Genomic DNA, 19324 nt, shown 5'->3' on the forward strand with positions numbered 1-19324 from the left:
CGGTGGAAAACAGGTGCAGTTTACAAGTCTGGCTGGGCCTGACTGGACAAACTGGAAAACTATTTATGGGTTTTAAAGAATAAGGTTGACCTAAGTGTTTTGTGTGTTAGAAAAGCGTTTTACAAAGTGTGGTGCACAACCATTAGCATCAGAATCACCTGGAGTGTATGTTACAAGAACAAATCCCTGGGCCCCAACCAGACCTACTAAGTCAAAATTTCCACGGTGGGTCCAAGAGTGGGGGTGGGGGGAAGGTCTTAATTTCCCTCTGTGAACAAAAGTTGGAAGACGGTGTGTTAGAACCCTCCGAAGACAATGGTTGGCTAAAACTAAAGTGCTCTACGTAAAGGAAATCTTGTTAATTGGTAAACTTAAGTGCAAAATTAAAATAAAAAATTCTAATGATCTATTTTGCTTTGCTTTTTATTTCAATAATAGCACCCACCCTGAGTTGTAACATTTCGCTGGCTGTTTCATAATGGAGAATTCAAGATCTAGTTAGTTTATTTTGGTTTATATGAAGAATGATAATTGGCACCATCTGATAAGCATTAACAAGTAGTCAGTGGACCAGACCCCAATTAACTCCTGAGTGTGATATAAAGGGGGGGGGGAACCCTAACAACGGAAGGATTGGTATGACACTTAGCACTTTATTTATATTAGTCCAGCTTATTCTTTGGTGATCTTGAGCTCTAGGGGACGGTTTTGTGAATATTTCTTTACCAATCTGAGACATGTCAGGAGAAAACAAAACTAAGGGGTATGCCATTCAAGAAAAAGATCTAGTTGGTTTTTATATTTTCCAAAAAAAAAAAAAAAGTAATTAAATGGTACAAAAGGAGAACAGAACTAAATCAATTTAAATGTATTTAAAGCAAAAGCGATTGGAACTCAGATAAAATTTTCAGCCTCTCAGGTTTTTTTTTTTTTTTTTCTCTTCAAGATTAGTCCCAACTTCTGCTTCTGACTCAGTAAGATTCTAGAGGCACACCAGGAAACCCACAAAAATTCCCTGGGTTTGAAAGGCAGCTGGAATTCTAGGTTCCTCCCTACACCAGGCACTCAAATTCTGAGAATTGTTTTTCATCCCTTGCTCTGTGAACTGGGAGTTTGCTCTGTTCGGAGAGAGGGTTCACCCTGTTTTTGGAAACCGCTTATGCTTCTCAGGCAAGGGGATCAATTACTCTAAAAAGGCCAGGTTGCTGACCCTTTGTCCTGGGACAGTGTTGGGAAGGAGGGGTAAGAACAGCTGTCTGCAGCTCCGTCTGGGGTCAGCCAGGTTCTGTCAGAGCCCCAACTGTTGCAGTCTGAATTGGGGTGGCCTAGGCAATCAGGTGGCCAGCTGTTCTATTTTCTGTGGGATAGGCCTATTTAAACTTCAACTATCCTACCAGAACCTTCCTCAGGAGACCAACCACCCAAATTTGAGACTATATTTAATTTACAAGCATACCCCCATAAGAATTCTCTGTATATTGCTAAGGGCCCCACACTTGTTTTACTAACATTGATACTTTGAATTGAACACAGTCCCTTTATAGTGGAGTCTCAAAGCTGATGTTAAGGAGTTTTTTGTTTGTTTGTTTTTTGTTTTAAATATTGTACCATCTCTTTGAATCCTGGTCTCATTTTGTATACCGTTATGCTAGGACAGTAGACAAAGAAAAAGAAGAAAGAAATTGTCTAACAGGCTGAAGAGAGAGGCACATAGACATAAAGTTTCAGTAAGAAGAAAACAGAAGAAACAATGACTTCTCAGTACAAGCCTCTTCAGAAGAGATTGCTTGTGTCAGTAGATTTATACAGACATTGTTTCTGCTTTTTCTATTTTAGTTGTGTTTTAATCCCTAAAACTGGGATGCACATTCACAGAAAAAACAAAAGAACTTGTCTAATAGTTGTGTGTGCGTTTTCCTCCTTGGAAGTTTTTGAAATAGTAGCTATGGTTTGTTAAGTGACCTTTGCAATAATACTAGCAGGTAACACCTGTCGAATGCTTGCTATGTGTCAGGCACTGTTCTATACACCTAACACCATGGACTTCTCTAACCTGCACAAGCTGTGAGATGCACCCAGCATTGTCCTCATGTCACAGGGAGGGACACTGAGGCTTGAAAAGGTAGAAGCATCTGCCTAGAGCCTCTCTACAAGCCAGAGGTGGGCCTGGAGGCAGTTGTAGACCCCTCAGCCCAGGTCCACATTTGCCCATTGCAAAATGTGCCTCTGTACACTTGGGGTTCAGGTGCAGGTTCTCACCTAATCATAGATGAGTTTCATTTAAGAAATTGTTACTTTTTGCCTCCCCTTATCCAAATCATGACTTTTAAATTTAGAAGTGGGGGGGAGGAGTATTTTTCTTCATATTGTTCTTAAAATTTGAGAAATTTTTCTTCATCGCTCTTCTTTTTTTCCTTAATTTACCTGGTGTAAATTAAGACAGCCCTAGTAGTAATATATGACGCTAGTTGGCTGGAAGTGGGTGTTTGAGGAGTTTGGTCTAGTGCAAATTCTGGTCAATGGTAACTAGCAAAATGTTAGGCTCCCTCCTTCCATGTATTGAGTTATAAGCAAATAGGCCAACAGAAAACTACAGCGTTTCTTTTTGCCTTGTACCTGCTTACAAGTATGTATCATTTGGGGCTACCAAACTTTAAGTCCTTTTAATATTTCTTACTTTGATTTAGATGATTTAAAGTAACTTTTGAGGTATTTCTGCGACCGGTAAAGCTTATCACTCTGGTGGACAAGTTCTTTCAACTGTGACCTTTGTCTTGTGATCAAGAGAGGTAATGTAGCCTTGTGGATAGCGAATGGCTCTGGTGTTTGACTATCAGGTCTTGAGCCTTATCCTCACCTCCTTAGAAAAGTTCCTTAACTTTTCTTCACCTCCATTTCTCATTTGTAAAATGGGATGATCATAATATCTACTTTATAGTCATTTTGTGATGACTGAAAGTCAATGTTTGTTAGGTATGCGTCTAGCATATAGTAAGCCCTCATGATTATAAGTCACCTTATTAGTGGCTCTATGATTTTAAAAATAAAATTGCAGACCAGTGGAGGTCTGCAAATATAATGGGGGGGGGCGGTTTACAATGAACCTAGAAGCTCATATCTTCTCTCCCTGAAGTTAGTGATGGGAATGTTCAAATCCCTGTTTAGAATCCATTAAACCAGTTCCTCAGGAGATGTTTACAAAATAACAATGAGACATTGCTGAAGAAAAGAAAAAAAAAAACTACTGGAAAAACATAAGGTATAAAAATGTCCTTGTTGGGAAGTCTTTGACAGCAATAACTGTTGAGAAATCCTCCATTGAGGACACTGTGGCTAGAAAGTTCTGCTGCCTTGTGCATATCCAGGAGACACTTCATGGAATTCTAAGATTCCAGTGACAACTATTTTTTAGATTTGAAACACTGAAAGCCTGTGACTCTCTCATTATTATTCTGTTTAGAATTATTCTGGTTGAAATGTCTTAAATTATGGATTTAGTAATAAGCCAAGCTGGGCACCATTTCACTATTTAACAAGAACGTTTCCTCAATCACGTGTAGTCAGAATGGCATGAAGCCCAGGAGAACACTTCCTTTTATGTAGAGATTCCGATTTTGCTTTATTTTTTTTTTAAGTGACATTCCTCCCTAATCTCTGCCCATAAATATCACCTATTCATCCTGAAATAAGAAAATAAGAGAATTTGGGTAACTAGTACAAAATCACTGTCAAATTCGCCTTTTTAACTTATAAGACAGATGCTTCTTTCTCAAAGACTGGCTTTCACTTCCAACATACTATCAAAGCATCTGATTTTCTAATGTCATCAACGTGGTCAAAGTCACCTATAAAGTCTATACAGAGTAGGTTCTCGCTAAATAGTTTGGACAACACACAATTAATGGGTCTCAGGAAGTAGTATTCGGGGGTCTAATAAGACTGTGGAAACCATGCAGTGTGGAAGACAGGGTTCAGGCTGGGATGTCAGACAAAGATCTAGTTTCAAACCTAGCCTGCAACTCATAAGCTTAATGACTGTCCGACAAGTGGTTTAGCCTCTCTGAAGTTCAGACACCTCGCCTATAAATTGGGGATAATACCTTCTTTTCAGCGTCATACGGAGGAGTAAATGAATTCACAGTATAATCAGTTAGGAGTGCAAGCCCACATTGAATCCAGAGTCCACTAATTAACACTGTGTTACCTTGGGCAAGTTATTTAGCCTCTTTGTGCCTCTGAATCCCAGCTATAATCTATTAACTGGGGATAATGATACTATCTATTCCATAAGGACTATTGATTAAAAGATATAATCTGTGGTGATCGCCTATGGGAACGGAGGGAGGTGTGGCTGAAATGAGTGAAGATAGTCAAAAGGTACAAACTCCCGGTTTTACGATAAAGAGTGTAAGTCTGGAGAATATAATGTACAGTATGGTGACTATAGTTAATAATGCTATATTGTATATATGAAAGTTGCTAAGAGAGTAGATCTTAAAAATTCTCATAAGAAAACAATTTGTAACTGTGTGGTGATGGATGTTAACTACGCTTATTGTGGTGATCATTTCATAATAAATAACAAATACCAAATCCTTATTTTGTACACCTGAAACTAATATAATGTTACATGTGGATTATATCTCAATAAAAGAAAAGAGGTAATCTATGAAAGATACTTGCCACAATTCAGGGCCCAAAATTTGTGCTCAGTTAATGTTTAGCTATTTGTGTAACTTATGGGAAGCGTTTAACACAGTTCTTGGCACGTAGTAGAAACATAATACATGAATGCCACCCCCGCCCCCCACACCCGCTTTTTCCTCAGGCCTCACGAGGTTGTTTGAGTGGCTGCCCAGCTTCCATCCCCATCCATGTAATCCTGCATTGGATCATAATACTTGAGTCGAGGTCTTTGTGTTGTCTTGAAAACAGATTATTGCATCAGGTAAAGATATCAAAGATTCCCTGACTTCTAAAATGTCTTCTAAATAACAAAACACTTAGGTGTTCGATATTTACTTCCAAGAAGAAAAATTTTGTTTATTCCTAGATCGTGCACTACTTTTCCACTCAGAGTTAGTTGCAATCCTTTGTTTTTTTGCTTCTTGTTTTCCATGAAGGAATCATTAACAGTTATCAAGGAGCTCAAGAAGTGGAGGCTGTGAAAGCAGGATTAATCCATGGCACATATGAATGTCATTATTTTGAGTATTATTAGTGTTATCAAGTAGAGGAAGGAAGACAGGCTGAAAAGTGGGTCCTTGGATCTATTTTTATTAGGGACCCTGAATGTATATTTCAGCAGTCATAAAACACACATAATTTAGATAAACATGCCAAGAATGGGGTAATGGGGTAAAAGAAATTCTATGTATTAATAACAAAAAATGATTTAAACCATAAGACCCCAAAATAAGCCTAACTTTTTTATACTTGAAATATACTGTATTAGCTAGCAAACTTATATAAAATCAGGAGTCTGAGAAATGTCTGATAGGATTTGGTATTTTCAAGTTAAATTTTTTCTTCATTCAGTTGCCTCTGAGTAGTAAGCTCTGTGATTTCCAAGTGCCAAGAGGTAATCTAGTGTACAGATATACATACCATAGAAACATATTAATTTTTTGAAAATTTAATAAACTGGCTGTACCTGATAATGTTAAGGAAAGAATAAGTCTGCTTTGGGGGCTCTTCCAGAAACTGATTTTTATTGGCCCGTTGCTCCATAGGATAGACTATAATATTTGTACTTTTTTTTTTTCTTTTTAACCGTAAAGAAGAAACAGATTGGCCTCTTGCAGTGATTTTGCCTGATGTTTGGGTCCTGTGGGAATTTGCAAGTTTGCTTTATGGCCTTTGGCCAGAGCTGGTGGGAAGTCTAGAGAAGAATTCAATTCTGCTTTTTCCCAGAATACTTGTTGACGAACTTAGTAGCACTGAAGTGTTACTTGAGCTTTGTGTCCCCCAGAGTCCAGCAATAAGGGGACATGAGACCAGTAAGGGTCAGTGTGTCTGGGAATATAATGTTGGTTCTTAGACTTTATATATCTTTCTCATGAACTCTTAGCAATCTTTAAAACAAACTCAACAACTGTGATTTTAGGAGGGAGTGAGCATGCTCGCTACCCACTGTTTCCCTCTGGAAGCATTTTAAGCATTTAGCTTTTCAGAAAACAATCACTTCTTTTTGATAACCATGACTTCAAATACCCTTCCTGCCAGGCCGGTTGTGACTCATAAAACAGCAGTGGATTTCAGGAACTCACCCTTAGAATACGGGTCCTTGACTCTTCTCCACTTTGTAAGTGGATAAAATGATACACAGCAAGGGCTTTTGTCTGAAAGATTAACTCCACACTCAGACACTAACAGCCCTGTGTCTTCCTGGGCTCTTAAGAGGCTGGAACTGCCACGGAGTGCCAGTATTGGATATGCCTGTCAGCAGCACAATGACCTTCAAAGTTCTCTAACCTAGTAGCTGTAAACAGGACAATGGTCCCACTTTTGCAAGTCCACACCCTTTTAATGCAGATCATTTGTTTTTGACATCTCAGATGTGACTCTCGCTGCCAGGCTAGAATTTAGGCTGCGTGAAAATACTCAGTAGCCCTGTGAAGAAGCCCTCTTCTCGAAAGGGGTCGGTGTAATCTGGAAGAACTGAAGAACCCAGGCTTGCTTGAAAGAACTATGCGTAACTCGGATCAGTTTTCCTGTAGTTAAATGAGCTAGTTCGTGTGCAGATTAAATGAGATATGTGTTATCATTAACAGTCGTGCTGGATAGATTTTGAAGTACAAACTTTTACGTGCTCCACAATGACAACCCAAATGTGTCTTATAAGACATATTCCTAAAAACTTATGCTTTATGCTACCAATGAGCAGTCAAAATGCAGAAACAGTGTGATTCTTCCTCTCTCAAAACAGAACGTGTTTATTATCGAAACATTAGCAACAAAATCGTAAAGGTTTTAAGGTGGAAGTGGCCATGCTCAGATTCCCCGTCTCACCAGTTATGTGATTCAGTCTATTCTCTGATGAGACCGAGAGGCTCATGCTGTGTTTAGATTCACATAGGCCTCTCTTCCTAGAATATCTAGGGTTGTGCATACTCCTCCCGGCACAACGGTCCAGGAAGAGAGGTTTGAGACCTTGTTAAGGGGAAACTCGTGGGGGAAAAAACTGCATGAGATCCTGCAGCAAGTCAGTGACTGTGACTACATTTTATTTTATATCTCAGTGCCTGTAAACCATGCGGTGGATTCCTTGGGATAAGGTACATAAGGCACCGAACACAGGTGCTCAGTAAATGATCAGTGCTACGGTGTTGACGATGACAACTAGACTTCATAGGTGCTCTGCCCAGTAACTAAGCTAACAAAGGACAAGAGAAAAGGCAAGGTGCTAAAAACAAAACAAAACCTGCCTCCTCATACCCCACAACCAACCAGTCCAACATCTGCTACCACAACAAAGACAACAACACCCAGATTGCAAAGGGGGGTCTCGTGGGCAGGGAGCTGAGGTCACGAGTTCCCAAGGCTCCCACCCGCCACACTGATGTCATTCCTATAACTCCAACCTGAAAGGTGCTACATACAGCTTATTCTGCATGCAAGTTCTCAGGAGGCTGTCTGGTTGAGGAGAAGAGGCAAAGGGAATCCCTCTTCCTCCAGGGTGCTGGCTGGGTCCTTTTCCCTCCCACTCCCCCATCCTCATGGTGTGGTGACGCTCTGTCACAGACACAGTTTGGGAGGGCACCCACCCGTCCTGCATAACACAGGACCATCCATATGGTTCGAGATGAGACCTATGCTTCCACTCCCAGTCGAGGTTGGTGGATGCTTTGATTGCATGCCTAGCATGTTTCTGAGAAGCTTTTTGGGAACCCTATGACACTCCCAGTTATGCTAGTGGTGTGTTTAGTCATCGACTCCAAATAGTGGCTCTGCTAAGATTGCCACCTGTCCTACAGGAAATGGACTGAAAACACTTCTCATTCCTACATACCACAAACCACTGGACAACTGGGAATACTTGTGGGTCATTACCAGCCCAAGCTACATTTGAACTGGTGATCTCAAATTAACTACCCTGTGTTCCATTATCTTTCCTCTACTTCATACCATTCTTTAAATGCTATGTCAAGAATGCAAAGTTACAAAAATGATCTCCTTTCCTGCTTCACCTTAAGAAGCCTTTTTTGGTTGTCCTATTAGAAAAGAATGCAAAATGCACAGCTTTTGACAGACTTCCTTTGTAGGGAACAAGTAATACAAACAATAGTGTTATATAATGGATAGATTGCTTTTTCCTTTACCCTGTATTAATCTTCCTAATTGATTTCCAAAAAAGGCAAATGAGGGACTGAGCTGCATCCTGTGGTTGTAACCTCTAAGTAAACTACTACCAAAGGCAATGGAAGATTTTCCAGAAAAAAAAAAAAAAAAAGCAAAAGAGACAGCCCCATTGTCCTGTAGCTGACCTAATTCCTTTTGTGTGTTCTGCCTTAGAGTTTTACAATGTACAGACAAATGAATATGCTCACAAAAGGAAATTCAGAGGTTTTTGGAGCAACAGAAGAGAAATATCAGAGAAATGACTTGGGTCAGAACAGTCCTACAGGGTAAGATTACTTTTAAAAATATGTACGTTAAACAGATAAAGAAGGAAGTGATATTTTAATAGGATAGTGAAAAATATAGCAGGTTGACAGTGACGGCATTAAAAGAACAGGAATACAGACATTTTCAGAGGGTGAAAGTGGTACCATGTACCCTCAAAGTAGGCAAGTTTTTATAAGAGGTCTCTAAATGTGTCTCCTGTGCTAAGTAGATGGTTCTTCTCCGAGCTGTCAAAAATGCTCTGCGGTTCTCTCTACATTAATTCCTGTTGAATATTTTCCATGGTTGGTCAGACTTGGACTTAAAATAGATATGAGAAAGGTCTTCAGGTTTACTGTCAGTAACATTTTTAACTTCATCGCCAGCTGGATGACGGCATGGTGTGTGACCAATCCAAATTTACAAGGTAACCTTGCCTGAATCCTCCTGGTCCATCACACAAAAATCACAAAGTGAAGCTGCGAGAATTGAATTGCAAGGAACAGTGGGGGAAACAGTAGGCGGAAAGCAAAACAAACACAAGGAAAACCATCTGTGAGGTCACTCAGAAACGATGCTAGTAATTGTGTGTTCTCACCCTACAGCCTCCACACACGCGGGGTTCCTTGTGCTTCACAATCAGCCCCTGCAGTCGGAAACCCTTCATGCCTCAATCGCGTGCTTTCCCAAGGGAAAATAATAGTCCTAGCTACCTTTATCTGCAACCTGCTCACCCTTTTTTATGTTATTCCTTTATACTGTGCTCTACCACTTGCCTCGGCTGAGGAACACAAACTTACACTTTTCATGGGCAATCGGAGATAACATTTGCTTCGTTTCTTAAGTAACCGGGAAGAGAAGATGGAAATCGGTCTCTAAGGATAATTAGCCTTCTTGCCCTGTCTCATTTACTTTAAGGGAGTCTTCTGAAATGAGTTAATACATAGAAAACATCTGGTGAAGAACCTAATACATAATTAGTGCTCAGTTATCACTGACACCCTCTTCCTTACCCTGCTTACTAAATATGTACATTTCAACAATCCCCAGAGTCCTCCTCTGCACTATCAAACAGGTGGCTGAGGTTGACAGACCAGAGCTGATCCCTGTCCTCAATAAATGTCTTATCTCTTCACACCCATTATAGAGATAAAGCACTACCTAAAAAGGAAATCTCAGTCAATACATGTATCCTCTCACTACATCTGAACTTTTCACCACAGGAGCACAGTAGCTGGTACGCTACACAAAGGCTGTGTGCACTGTCTGCTAACACGGATCACTGCCTTTCTTGGGACTAAAGCGTAAATCCTAAGCATCCTGCTTACTTAATATAATGGCACATGTCTATTTGGGGGTGCTCCCCTATTTTTGCGAAAAAGGTAAATATGTTTTAAGTCAATATGAGTTAGATTTTTGACTCATTAAAAATATTATGCTCCTTGGACCCAGATTGGGAAGTGACATCTGAAATTCTAAGTAAGTTGAGGACTTGCTAGGCATTCTCCGGGACTGGAGCAACACTGCAAACAGCTTGTTTCAAACAAAGTGGACACTCAGCTTCGGCTACAAGATTACTCTTCCGCGATAGATGGTTTCCACACCTGAACTGGGACACCACTTTTCTTGGCTGAGAACTTCGGCCTCGGCGCCACAAAGTAAGACGCAGAGGCTGATTCTTGCTTCGGGGAGGCGGGAAGGCCCACGGGCACTGGGGACGCGCTGACGGGTGAGGCGGCCTCTGCAAAGAAGGCTGGCTGAGAGCTGTATGCTGGCACTGAGTACACAGAAGACGCCTGCGCAGTAGTGGGCGAGCCAGGGTTCACCGGCCGGGGAGGGAGAGCTTGCTTCATGCCCGGCACCAGGCTGACCTTGGCGGATGACTTTTGGGGGAGGCCATCCTTCGCATCTGGAGGTTGGAAAGTAAACAAGGATGCGTTTAGCTGATACGGTTGGTGCTTCATGACGTCCAAAGCATTGAGAGGTTTTTTGCCCTTCTTCTTGCTTGTCTTGGACGCCTGTGGGGCTGATGGCTGAGACTTGAGAGCAGCCAGAGGGTAGGAGGGGGAGTGGATAGGATTGTAGGCCACAGGAGGAGGGGCTCGGACGTTGGAGGAGTACTTCCAGCCGGCCGGCAGAGACGGAGTGGGAGACTGGGCGCGAGAGGCATGGGCCTGCACCGTGTCTGAATCCACCACGTACTTCTCCATCCTCGACTGCCTCTTAGCAAAGAGCTGGGCTCCTTTCCCACTCATTCCTGGAAGCTCATTAGATGGTCCCGCTGCAGCAGCATGAGCAGCGTTCACTGTTGGTGTGGGAGCCGCTGGCTTAGGTGTGCAGTTGGGACTGGCTACTGCTGCTTGTGGTCCTTTGAAGGGACCGGCCAGGGTCAGAGCACTCGCGGGCCGAGCAGGAGCGTAGGAAGGCTGGGCTATTTTGATGGAGGAGACAACGGTGCCCTGCGACGGGCTGGACGCGGGGAAGGCAGGAGGTTGGGTTGGAGCCGCTCCTGGGGACCAGACCGGAGAAACTGGAGTTCCTGGCTGGGAGGACGAGGACTTGACTGCAGGTTTCGGAGCCACCGGAGGCGGAGTCTTTTGTTTCGCAGAGGAGCTCTGCATGAAATTACAGGCCTCGGCCCCTAAACTGAGGTAGTCTTCTTCGGGTCCGGAATCGCCTCCAGCTCCCGTGCCCTTTTTGCCTTCCGAATTTTGAAGAAGTGACAAGAGTTCGGGATTTGGGCTTACTTTGGGCTCTTTAAATGTGAACATGGGCTTCGTCGTGCTTCTCCTTTTGGCCTCCTGCAATATCCCTGTTCTCTTGGCCGGCACAGCGATCCTTTCATCCCGGGAAGCTATGCGCTCCGAGGCGTCGTAAAAGGCTGGCTGGGACCACGGGGCGGGCTGGGGCCACGGAGGAGGCTGCGCCGGGCCCGCTATGGGACTTGACACTGCTCTGGAGAAGGCTTCAGGTGGAGGCGTGACCGCGGAATAGGGCGGAGGCGCCGGGAAGTCCGCCATGGGACTTGCCATGTTCCGCGTTGGGGAGAAGGGGGTCACGGGCTGGTTCGCAGACCCCGGGAAGGGTTTGGCTGTTCTGTTCATAGGGATCATCCTCTGTGCCTCTGCGGTTTCACACGCCCCACTGAAGCCGTTCTGTTGGGGCACGGGGCCGTGACCGTGGCTCACCTCGATGTAGCTTCTGCTCACAGAGCTCTGCATTCTGACCGATTCTTCCTCCTTCCTTTGGTAAGAAGCCATGGTTCTCAGGCCGTCCGTCTGCGCAGCTTCGGGTTCTCTGCCTGGCATTCCACCCGCCCTCTCCTCCTCTTTTTGGGCCGCGATCTGATCCATTCGCTCCCTCCTCTTGGCAAACATGAGGGCGCCCTTGCCTGAGGTGTCCGGCAACATCTCCATCTTGTCCCCTTTGTTCAGCTTCTTTTCGATGTCCACTAGTCCAGAATCCCAGTCAAAGTTCACCACTTGTGCGTTGTCGTCAACGTCAGACAAGAACTCTTCATCCACCTCTGATTCACTCGTGCCTGGAAATGCTACTTCGCAAGTATCCTCTCTGTCACCTTCTTCCTCCTCGTCGGCCTCGCGCTCAAGTTCGCCAGTGCCGTAGCTGACTAGGGTGTACTTCTTGGCCCGCCTACGGCGCTTCTTAAACATCAACACCCCCTTGGAGTTGGGGTTGGGGGCATCTGTAAGAAGGAGAGCAATGCTTTTGCATTTAGATTTCGCTTCTTTCACCTGCTTTTCTGATAGGCTTTCGCTCCTCCTGAGCCCTAGGGAAAGTACAGAAATTATACTGAGTTGATGAATTCCAAGAAGCCCTCATAGCAACCCAGAAATCAATTCTCCTGGGGGAAAGTAAATATGGAAAAACATGTTTACAATCAGCCACTAAATTTTGAAGCAATCGAACTCATTTCTCTTTCTTATTTCTTTTAAAATGTATACTTTTATGATGATCTACAATGATATATGTAATTCTACACTATGCTTCTGTTTCACTTGCTCATATAAATACATATTTATGTATGGTGATTGGAGTATATGTAGACATGGATCTTTATACCTTGACAATAAGCGCTAGCTAGTAAATGTCAGTCAATAGGATGTAATCAAAACCAAAAAGGAAATAATTTGAGGACATAGTATTTTCTGAAAAACAAGGTAAGACATACCTTGTACTTCTGTTTTAAATAATAAAATGTTAATATAAAACTGTATCCAAGCATTTTTAAAAAGTGGGAGTGGGGGTGGCAAGAAAATGTTCTTTCTAAGTGTTTCTGTGTAATGAATTTAAATATTTAAGTTTTCTTCTTTTCTTAAACTTTGACATCTCCCCAAAGTCCTTGTATTCATGGTGACTGGATCAGTATAAATTTAAAAAACTGAATGAATAATAATTGAAGGCACTGAATCAGTGATTGCTAATGATTTGGAACACTGGATCATTGTGAATACATGTAATAAATTCAATCTACAGAGCTGTCTACATAAATTTGTTTGAAATGGATTGCTGTTTTGAAATATAAGTACTTCAGTCACAGCAAGAATAAATGTAAATATTGGGGATATTTAAAAATTATGTGACTAGTGACCCTCTTAACTGTGGGTAAAAGCTGATGCAGAACTTAAGTCATTTAAAATGAGAGTTTGATAATTTTAAAGTAACTTTCATATTTAATTTTTTCCTTTATCATTAGTGTTACAAGAAAACAAATTGGTGGCAAACTAATATATAGCATTAGTTAATTGTCATCATGTATTTAATGATAATGAGCATGATTCACAAGAAAGTTTTGAATTCTTCAAAATATTTAACTGGAAATTTTGGAAAAACTTCTTGAATATTTTATGATTGAAAATTAGGGGGGTATTTTGTCCCTGGAAAAAAATCAGACTTCATGATTCATTTTTTAAAAAATAAAATAGAATCAGAGTGAATATCTAACAAAGTTAGATATTCCCTGGCATTTGGATTTTATTTAGAGAAAACAGTTAAAAGCAAATTCATTACTGAATGTAACTCCTTTTTTTTGACTAGTGTTATACAACTTACTATTAAATTGACAGTCACAGTTGCACAGTTGTTGCTTACTTCACAGCCAACATGTAAAGTATGTGAGTACTGCCTTAATACACTTAATATGCCATAAATGTGAAGGTGGGTACAGATGCTTCAAGTATAAGGACGATTAACAACACTTGCCAATAAAGCTACAAATGCTTCTGCTAAAAATATGCTTGGAAGGGAATAATGAGAGGTTAGAAGATTTAATATAGTACTTTGAATAATTGAGTTCATTACCATTGTATATCATTCATACCTTCAAGTGCTTTTGCTAGTCAGCTTCTACCTCCTCAAATGAAATTCTGAAATTTGTTTTAAAAAGGAAAAAAGAAAGAGAGAGAAAGAGAAAAGAACAAAAATCATACAACCTAACTGACATTCTTATCTTCATTCTCCTTTCTCTAGTCACTCCCTTGAATAAAACAAAACACCATAAAGAGCCTTGAATGTAAATATATTTTACATTTGGGGACACTTAAATGCCTCCACGGGGTCCGGGAGACTGACCCATGTGTCTAGAAGGTAGATGAAATGCTTTGCAGTCAAGTGAAGACATACAAAACCGAGAGGATCGTGTAACTGCTCAGTATTCCACATGTCCTTGTCTGTCAAACTCACTTCTGCAAGCATCATCAAGCTGCACAATGATTTTTTTTTTTTTTCCAAAATGAAGATCTGCTTTTAGTGTCAGTGGTGGAGCCTCTATTTTCAAGACACCTCTCAGCAGCACACTCAACCGTTTTTGACATTTAAACTCAGAGTCCACCCGACTTCAAATACTTCCTTCTGCAATTTTACCTGAAATCTGACAACATTCTGAGACAAGTCAAAGAGACACATTAACCATATCATTTTCTTGAACAGCTCCTGTGCCTCTGGGGATCAAAGAAAATGCCTTAAATACCTTCAAATCTATGACAAACTTCAAACTTATTGCCTCCATTTCAGAAATTGGTGTTCTCCACAATTTCCCATTTGTTATTCTGTGCATTAATTAATTTTTTTTTTAACCACAGAAAAAGACATAAGAAAAGTCTTAAAAAGAAAAAAAGAAAAAAACCCATGTAAGTGAAGCAGTAGCAAAACGCCCTTTAAGCTCTCAGACCCCTTCCAATAGCCCAGCAGTGGCCCTGGGCAGGACTTACGTGCGTGGCGCGCTCGGTGCTTGTGAGGTCTGCTGTGATCCCTTTCCGAGCGTGGATCTTCTCCCTGCTCTGTGCCTTCTGATGAGACTGCAAAGGATACCAGAGAAGGAGGTGCTTCTGACTGCCCTCCTTCCACTGAAGAATCCACACACCCCTTTCCTGCCTGAAGCCTGCACCCTTCCGTCTTCTGCCTGTCCAAGCAGTCGAGTATCACTTCCACTTGGGGCAGGCCCGCGTCTCCTGCTTCACATCCCCGGGTCACTTTTAACTCTTTGCCACTGGAGAGCTGGATTATCTTGCTGGACCTCAGAGAAGGCTCCCCTTTCTCCCTCGTGGGGACCGAATTTATGTGGACAATTCCGCAGTGTTGTACATGAGGATCTGGGTCAGGAGACTTGGATTTTTCAGCTCCCAAGAGAGCCACCACGGGGACATTCGTGACCTTGTGTCTCTCCTGCGAAAGGGACAGTTGTAGTTCAACTACAGGGCCTGGCTGCCCAACTTCTGGCTTCTCCCTTAAGATGATCTCCTCTGCTAAGTGTCCTGTTTGGGAGTCAGGCATATGGGAAGCAACATGGTAGCTCAGGCCTGTTTCTTCTTGTATGCTCCCAGAAAAACCAGGACCACTCCCTTGGTCCTCAGCTAGAGGAGCCCCACTCCTGACCGAGGCAATGTACAGCTCTCTGTGCTGGTTCTTTGTGGCTGGTTGAATTTGCAGAATGGTACTTTCCACGTGCCCCTCATGGGTGAGATGCTCGGGGGTTTTGTTTTCCGTTTCAGAGATGGAACTCTCATTTACTCCACTGGATGGTCTGCACACAGGAAAATCAGTCCAGAAGGTTAAATCAGAGTGTTACACCTGCCAAAGAACTTTCTGACACTTTTAGGATACATGATACAGTCAAAATATTTCCTCTTAAATGTCAAGTGCAACGTATTTGAGAACAGAAGTTGGCAACATGTTGATATTATTATTTAAAGATCTTCCAAATAAACTTTTCTTTAAAGCAAAGCAAAAATGCTTACAAAAGATTATGGAACCTAAATTTACCCTAAATTCAGCTTTGATTTTTAAAAGCACAGGTTATAGCTACATGGATGTCCTTTATCTGTAATTATTTGGGTGTTTTCAAATAACCACGTTTGTTCTAATATGACAAAGCATTTCAATGTCTTACTAAGTATAGGTCTGAACATTGTAAAGTCATGTAAACATATTCAGCAACTTCAGAGTAATATTAATATACAGATAACTCAAGTAATCCTTTTAGAGGCTGTGCTTTCTTGAAAGGAATGAAATAGAAGCTGTTTTTCAAGCTCCAGGGAGCATGTGTTTTGTAATAAATGGACCCCAGCCCAGTACTCTTGTGTAAAGAGAAATCCTTTCCATGCTGCAATGAATCATTGAGTCATGGGGTATTTATAATCGGAGATGTCTCCCCTTCTCCCATTTGAACCTGTCTCTCGGAGCATTTCCTTACAGGATCTCTGAAGTCATACCGTTCCTTTATCTCTCAACTAAGAAGCCCAGCTCTGCTCACTACCATCCTTTGCTTTTGACCTTAACCATTCCCAGCTGGTTTTGCAAACCTGGGTTGCAAGAAGCAATGCCAGTTTAAGTGTCAAACAACTTCTTGCTAAAGCTCTAATTTAAACTCAAACTCCTTTTAGAAGAGAAGCATCACTCGCAGAACAGCTGTAGGAGATGGCTTCATGTCTCACATGTGTAAGTTTTTTTTTTTTTTAAAGCAGCAGTGTCTATCTCTGCCCCTTTCCTCTTCCTCAAAATGCCCCCTGATTAATGCCAGATTATCATTTGATGGGGGTGAATGAACCCTACTCAAGGGGCTACCCCAAGGAATATACCTTAGAATCAGTTTGATGGCATTTCTGACGAATGTTCAAAATAATTGCTCCTAACTTTGCTTTTGTCTGCATTTAGTAAAGCAAAACTAAGCAAAACAATAAAAAAAAATAGTAGTCAAATGAAATGCAGCTTTCTCTAAGGAAGTAATCTGTAAAGCTTCCTGATAATTAAAAAAAATTATAACATAGTATTTTAAAAACATGATGATAGCAAATTAGATCTTTCTTATATAGGAAATGATTAATACACTCTATGCAACCAAATTTGATGGTACCAAAATGTCAGAGTTTTAATTTAGGAAGGCCTCGGATGGAAGTAGATTAAATCACTTTGAATTATGTTAGCAATCAATTATGAAGCTGAGAAGAGAGTCATTTGAACTTATTCCAGTCTTACAGAGTGTAATTCAGGCAAATGGATCATATAAATGTTAACATTTACTGGTAGCGGAAGTAAAACAGATATACAGGAATACAAATCATGAAAGCTCTAAAGGTTAGAGATTTGTACCTTAAAATGTTCATTTCCTTTCAGTCTACATAGGTACAATGTTCAGATACCCAGAATGGTGATGGTGGTGGTGATGATGATGGTCTTTAGGCTAATTTTAATTTGAGATTCCATTTCAATCTCATCCATTAATTATTTATTTTGCAAAAGTCCAAATACTTAAGAGAAAATAATCATCATCATATCTCCAGTTACTGAAAGTAACAGAGAGCTAGTTCATTTATTTCTGAAAGTAAACATGTACCTAACATTCAGCTTTAAATCACCAAGGATTTTCCCAGTGGTAGTCATTGTAATCAAAACAAGCACTAGCAGGGAAGGTCCCACACCACAAGTATGTTCCTAAGAAATTGGCCTCGTTGAAAGAGTAAAGACATTAAGAAGGGAATAAATTAGAGAAGGTTTTCCCCCTTTTGGGGATGTGATTAAACCTTTAACAAAGATGGAAGTCTTCAAATACCTCAGAGATTTATGCACGATAATGGCAAACACCCCATCCACACTTGGCAAGACTCCTGTTAGTTTGCTTTTAAAAGCAAATGGCAGCTTCATAATGAAGTAGGATCCTAAAGGCTTAAACATTGGGCTTGATGGGTAAATATTTAGATGGGAGAGTCTAAGAATAGTGCTACATTTCTTTTATTTTCACAAGATCATGGCCCTGCCGAGTTCATGTGTGAAATGGAATCAATAGTGAATGATTATCAGAGGGGTAATGCTGCACATAGTTTAACTATAGAGTTAAGACAAAACCTGGAGGGCTTTCAATTCTGTGTGAGATTGTCCTCTGGCTTCTTCCCGAAGGCTGCTCTCCAGGAAGCCAGAACTTTCCTTTCTGGATTCATTACAGTGTCATGGTCAGAGGCTCACTTGCAAAGTCAGTATGGGTTTGTACAGGGTCCTGTGATTTGCACAGGGCTGTAAAAATGTGGATGCTGTTGCTTTTTTATGATTGCCCTTGTTTTCTTTTGTCTTAATGTTTAAAGTTTACTACTGCATTTTTAAGCAATTAGGTAGGAAGGGTGGTATTTGGGGAGATCAAATTAACAATGATTTCCATTAGTAGTCCAAAACCTATATTCTATCCATCTGCTTTTTTCCATACACAAATGCTTTCGCTAGAGGTCCTGACAAGCAGAAATCGAGCTGCTTTTAGGGTTTTATGTGGTTCTTTTCCTTCTCTAGGCATTCTCTTTCTATAAAAAAAAAAAATTATTGTACAGGGTAATAGTTTAACACAAACATTTTTTAATGGAATTTATTGCTGTTCTTTTTTAAATTTTTAATTCCAGTACAGTTAACATACAGTGTAATATTAGTTTCAGGTGTACAAAACAGTGATTCAACACTTCCATACACACCCAGTGCTCATCATGACAAGTGTACTCCTTAATCCCCATCACCTATCTACCCCTCCACCACCACCCACTACCAATCCCCAATGGTAACCTTCAGTCTGTTCTCTGAAGTTAAATTAAACATTTTTAACTCATCAGTGAATAAGTAGTGATCCTGATGCACAGCAAAATCTTGACCTAGAAGTATTAAATTATGTCCAACATAATGAGCTTTCTAAGGCACTTGTCTAAAATACTTGAGATTTTCAACCAAGCTCATGATACAAAAATTTTCAAGTTAATTCTCAATTAACCAGAAAATTAATTGCCATTTCTCAAACACAGTGGTTCTTCTGTTTAACTATATTAACCTTCCACAGAGCAACCCAATTTCCCCATAAATGACAAATGATACATTTAGTAAAAGCTATAGTCATTCCTATCTAACTTCAAAAGAAAATATATACCCCAACAAATCTTCTGTACCTTTTGATAAGCATTTGGAGAGAGTCCCTTATGCTCTCCATGAGCTTGATGACTTGGGGGTAGGTGAGGTCCGCACAGGGGTTGCCATTGATGGAGACGACTTCATCTCCCTCACAGAGCCCAGACCCAGAGGCTTTGCTTTGGCTTCGGATCTGAGTGGAGTGAAAAAAGAAAGGAAGACTTAGAATCATATAATTTGTAAAAACAAAAACAAAAAACAAAAAACAAAAAACCATGCCACCATCTCTGAGAAACACTTATTTGGGAGTTAAATAGATCTGTAATCTATAAAA

The 19324-nt window shown here is 41.1% G+C and overlaps 1 protein-coding gene across 3 annotated transcripts in view; it reads right to left on the reverse strand.

Moving 5' to 3' along the window:
- LOC111157437 (synaptopodin 2) overlaps window positions 1–19324 on the reverse strand; it is a 171550-nt gene that overhangs the window by 16551 nt on the left and 135675 nt on the right. For 2 of the 3 annotated variants that reach the window (XM_022518836.1, XM_022518844.1), the window contains exons 2-4: window positions 19032–19183; window positions 14832–15643; window positions 10209–12391 (exon numbers count right to left, since the gene is read on the reverse strand). In XM_022518836.1, coding sequence (XP_022374544.1) covers window positions 10209–12391; window positions 14832–15643; window positions 19032–19183 — 3147 coding nt within the window. The remainder of the gene's footprint in view (window positions 1–10208; window positions 12392–14831; window positions 15644–19031; window positions 19184–19324) is intronic. The other variant, XM_022518852.1, reaches the window with a different exon arrangement.

Source organism: Enhydra lutris, unplaced genomic scaffold (assembly GCF_002288905.1).
Source record: "Enhydra lutris kenyoni isolate GAN:26980312 unplaced genomic scaffold, ASM228890v2 scaffoldscaffold3, whole genome shotgun sequence".
Taxonomy (NCBI): Eukaryota; Metazoa; Chordata; class Mammalia; order Carnivora; family Mustelidae; genus Enhydra; species Enhydra lutris.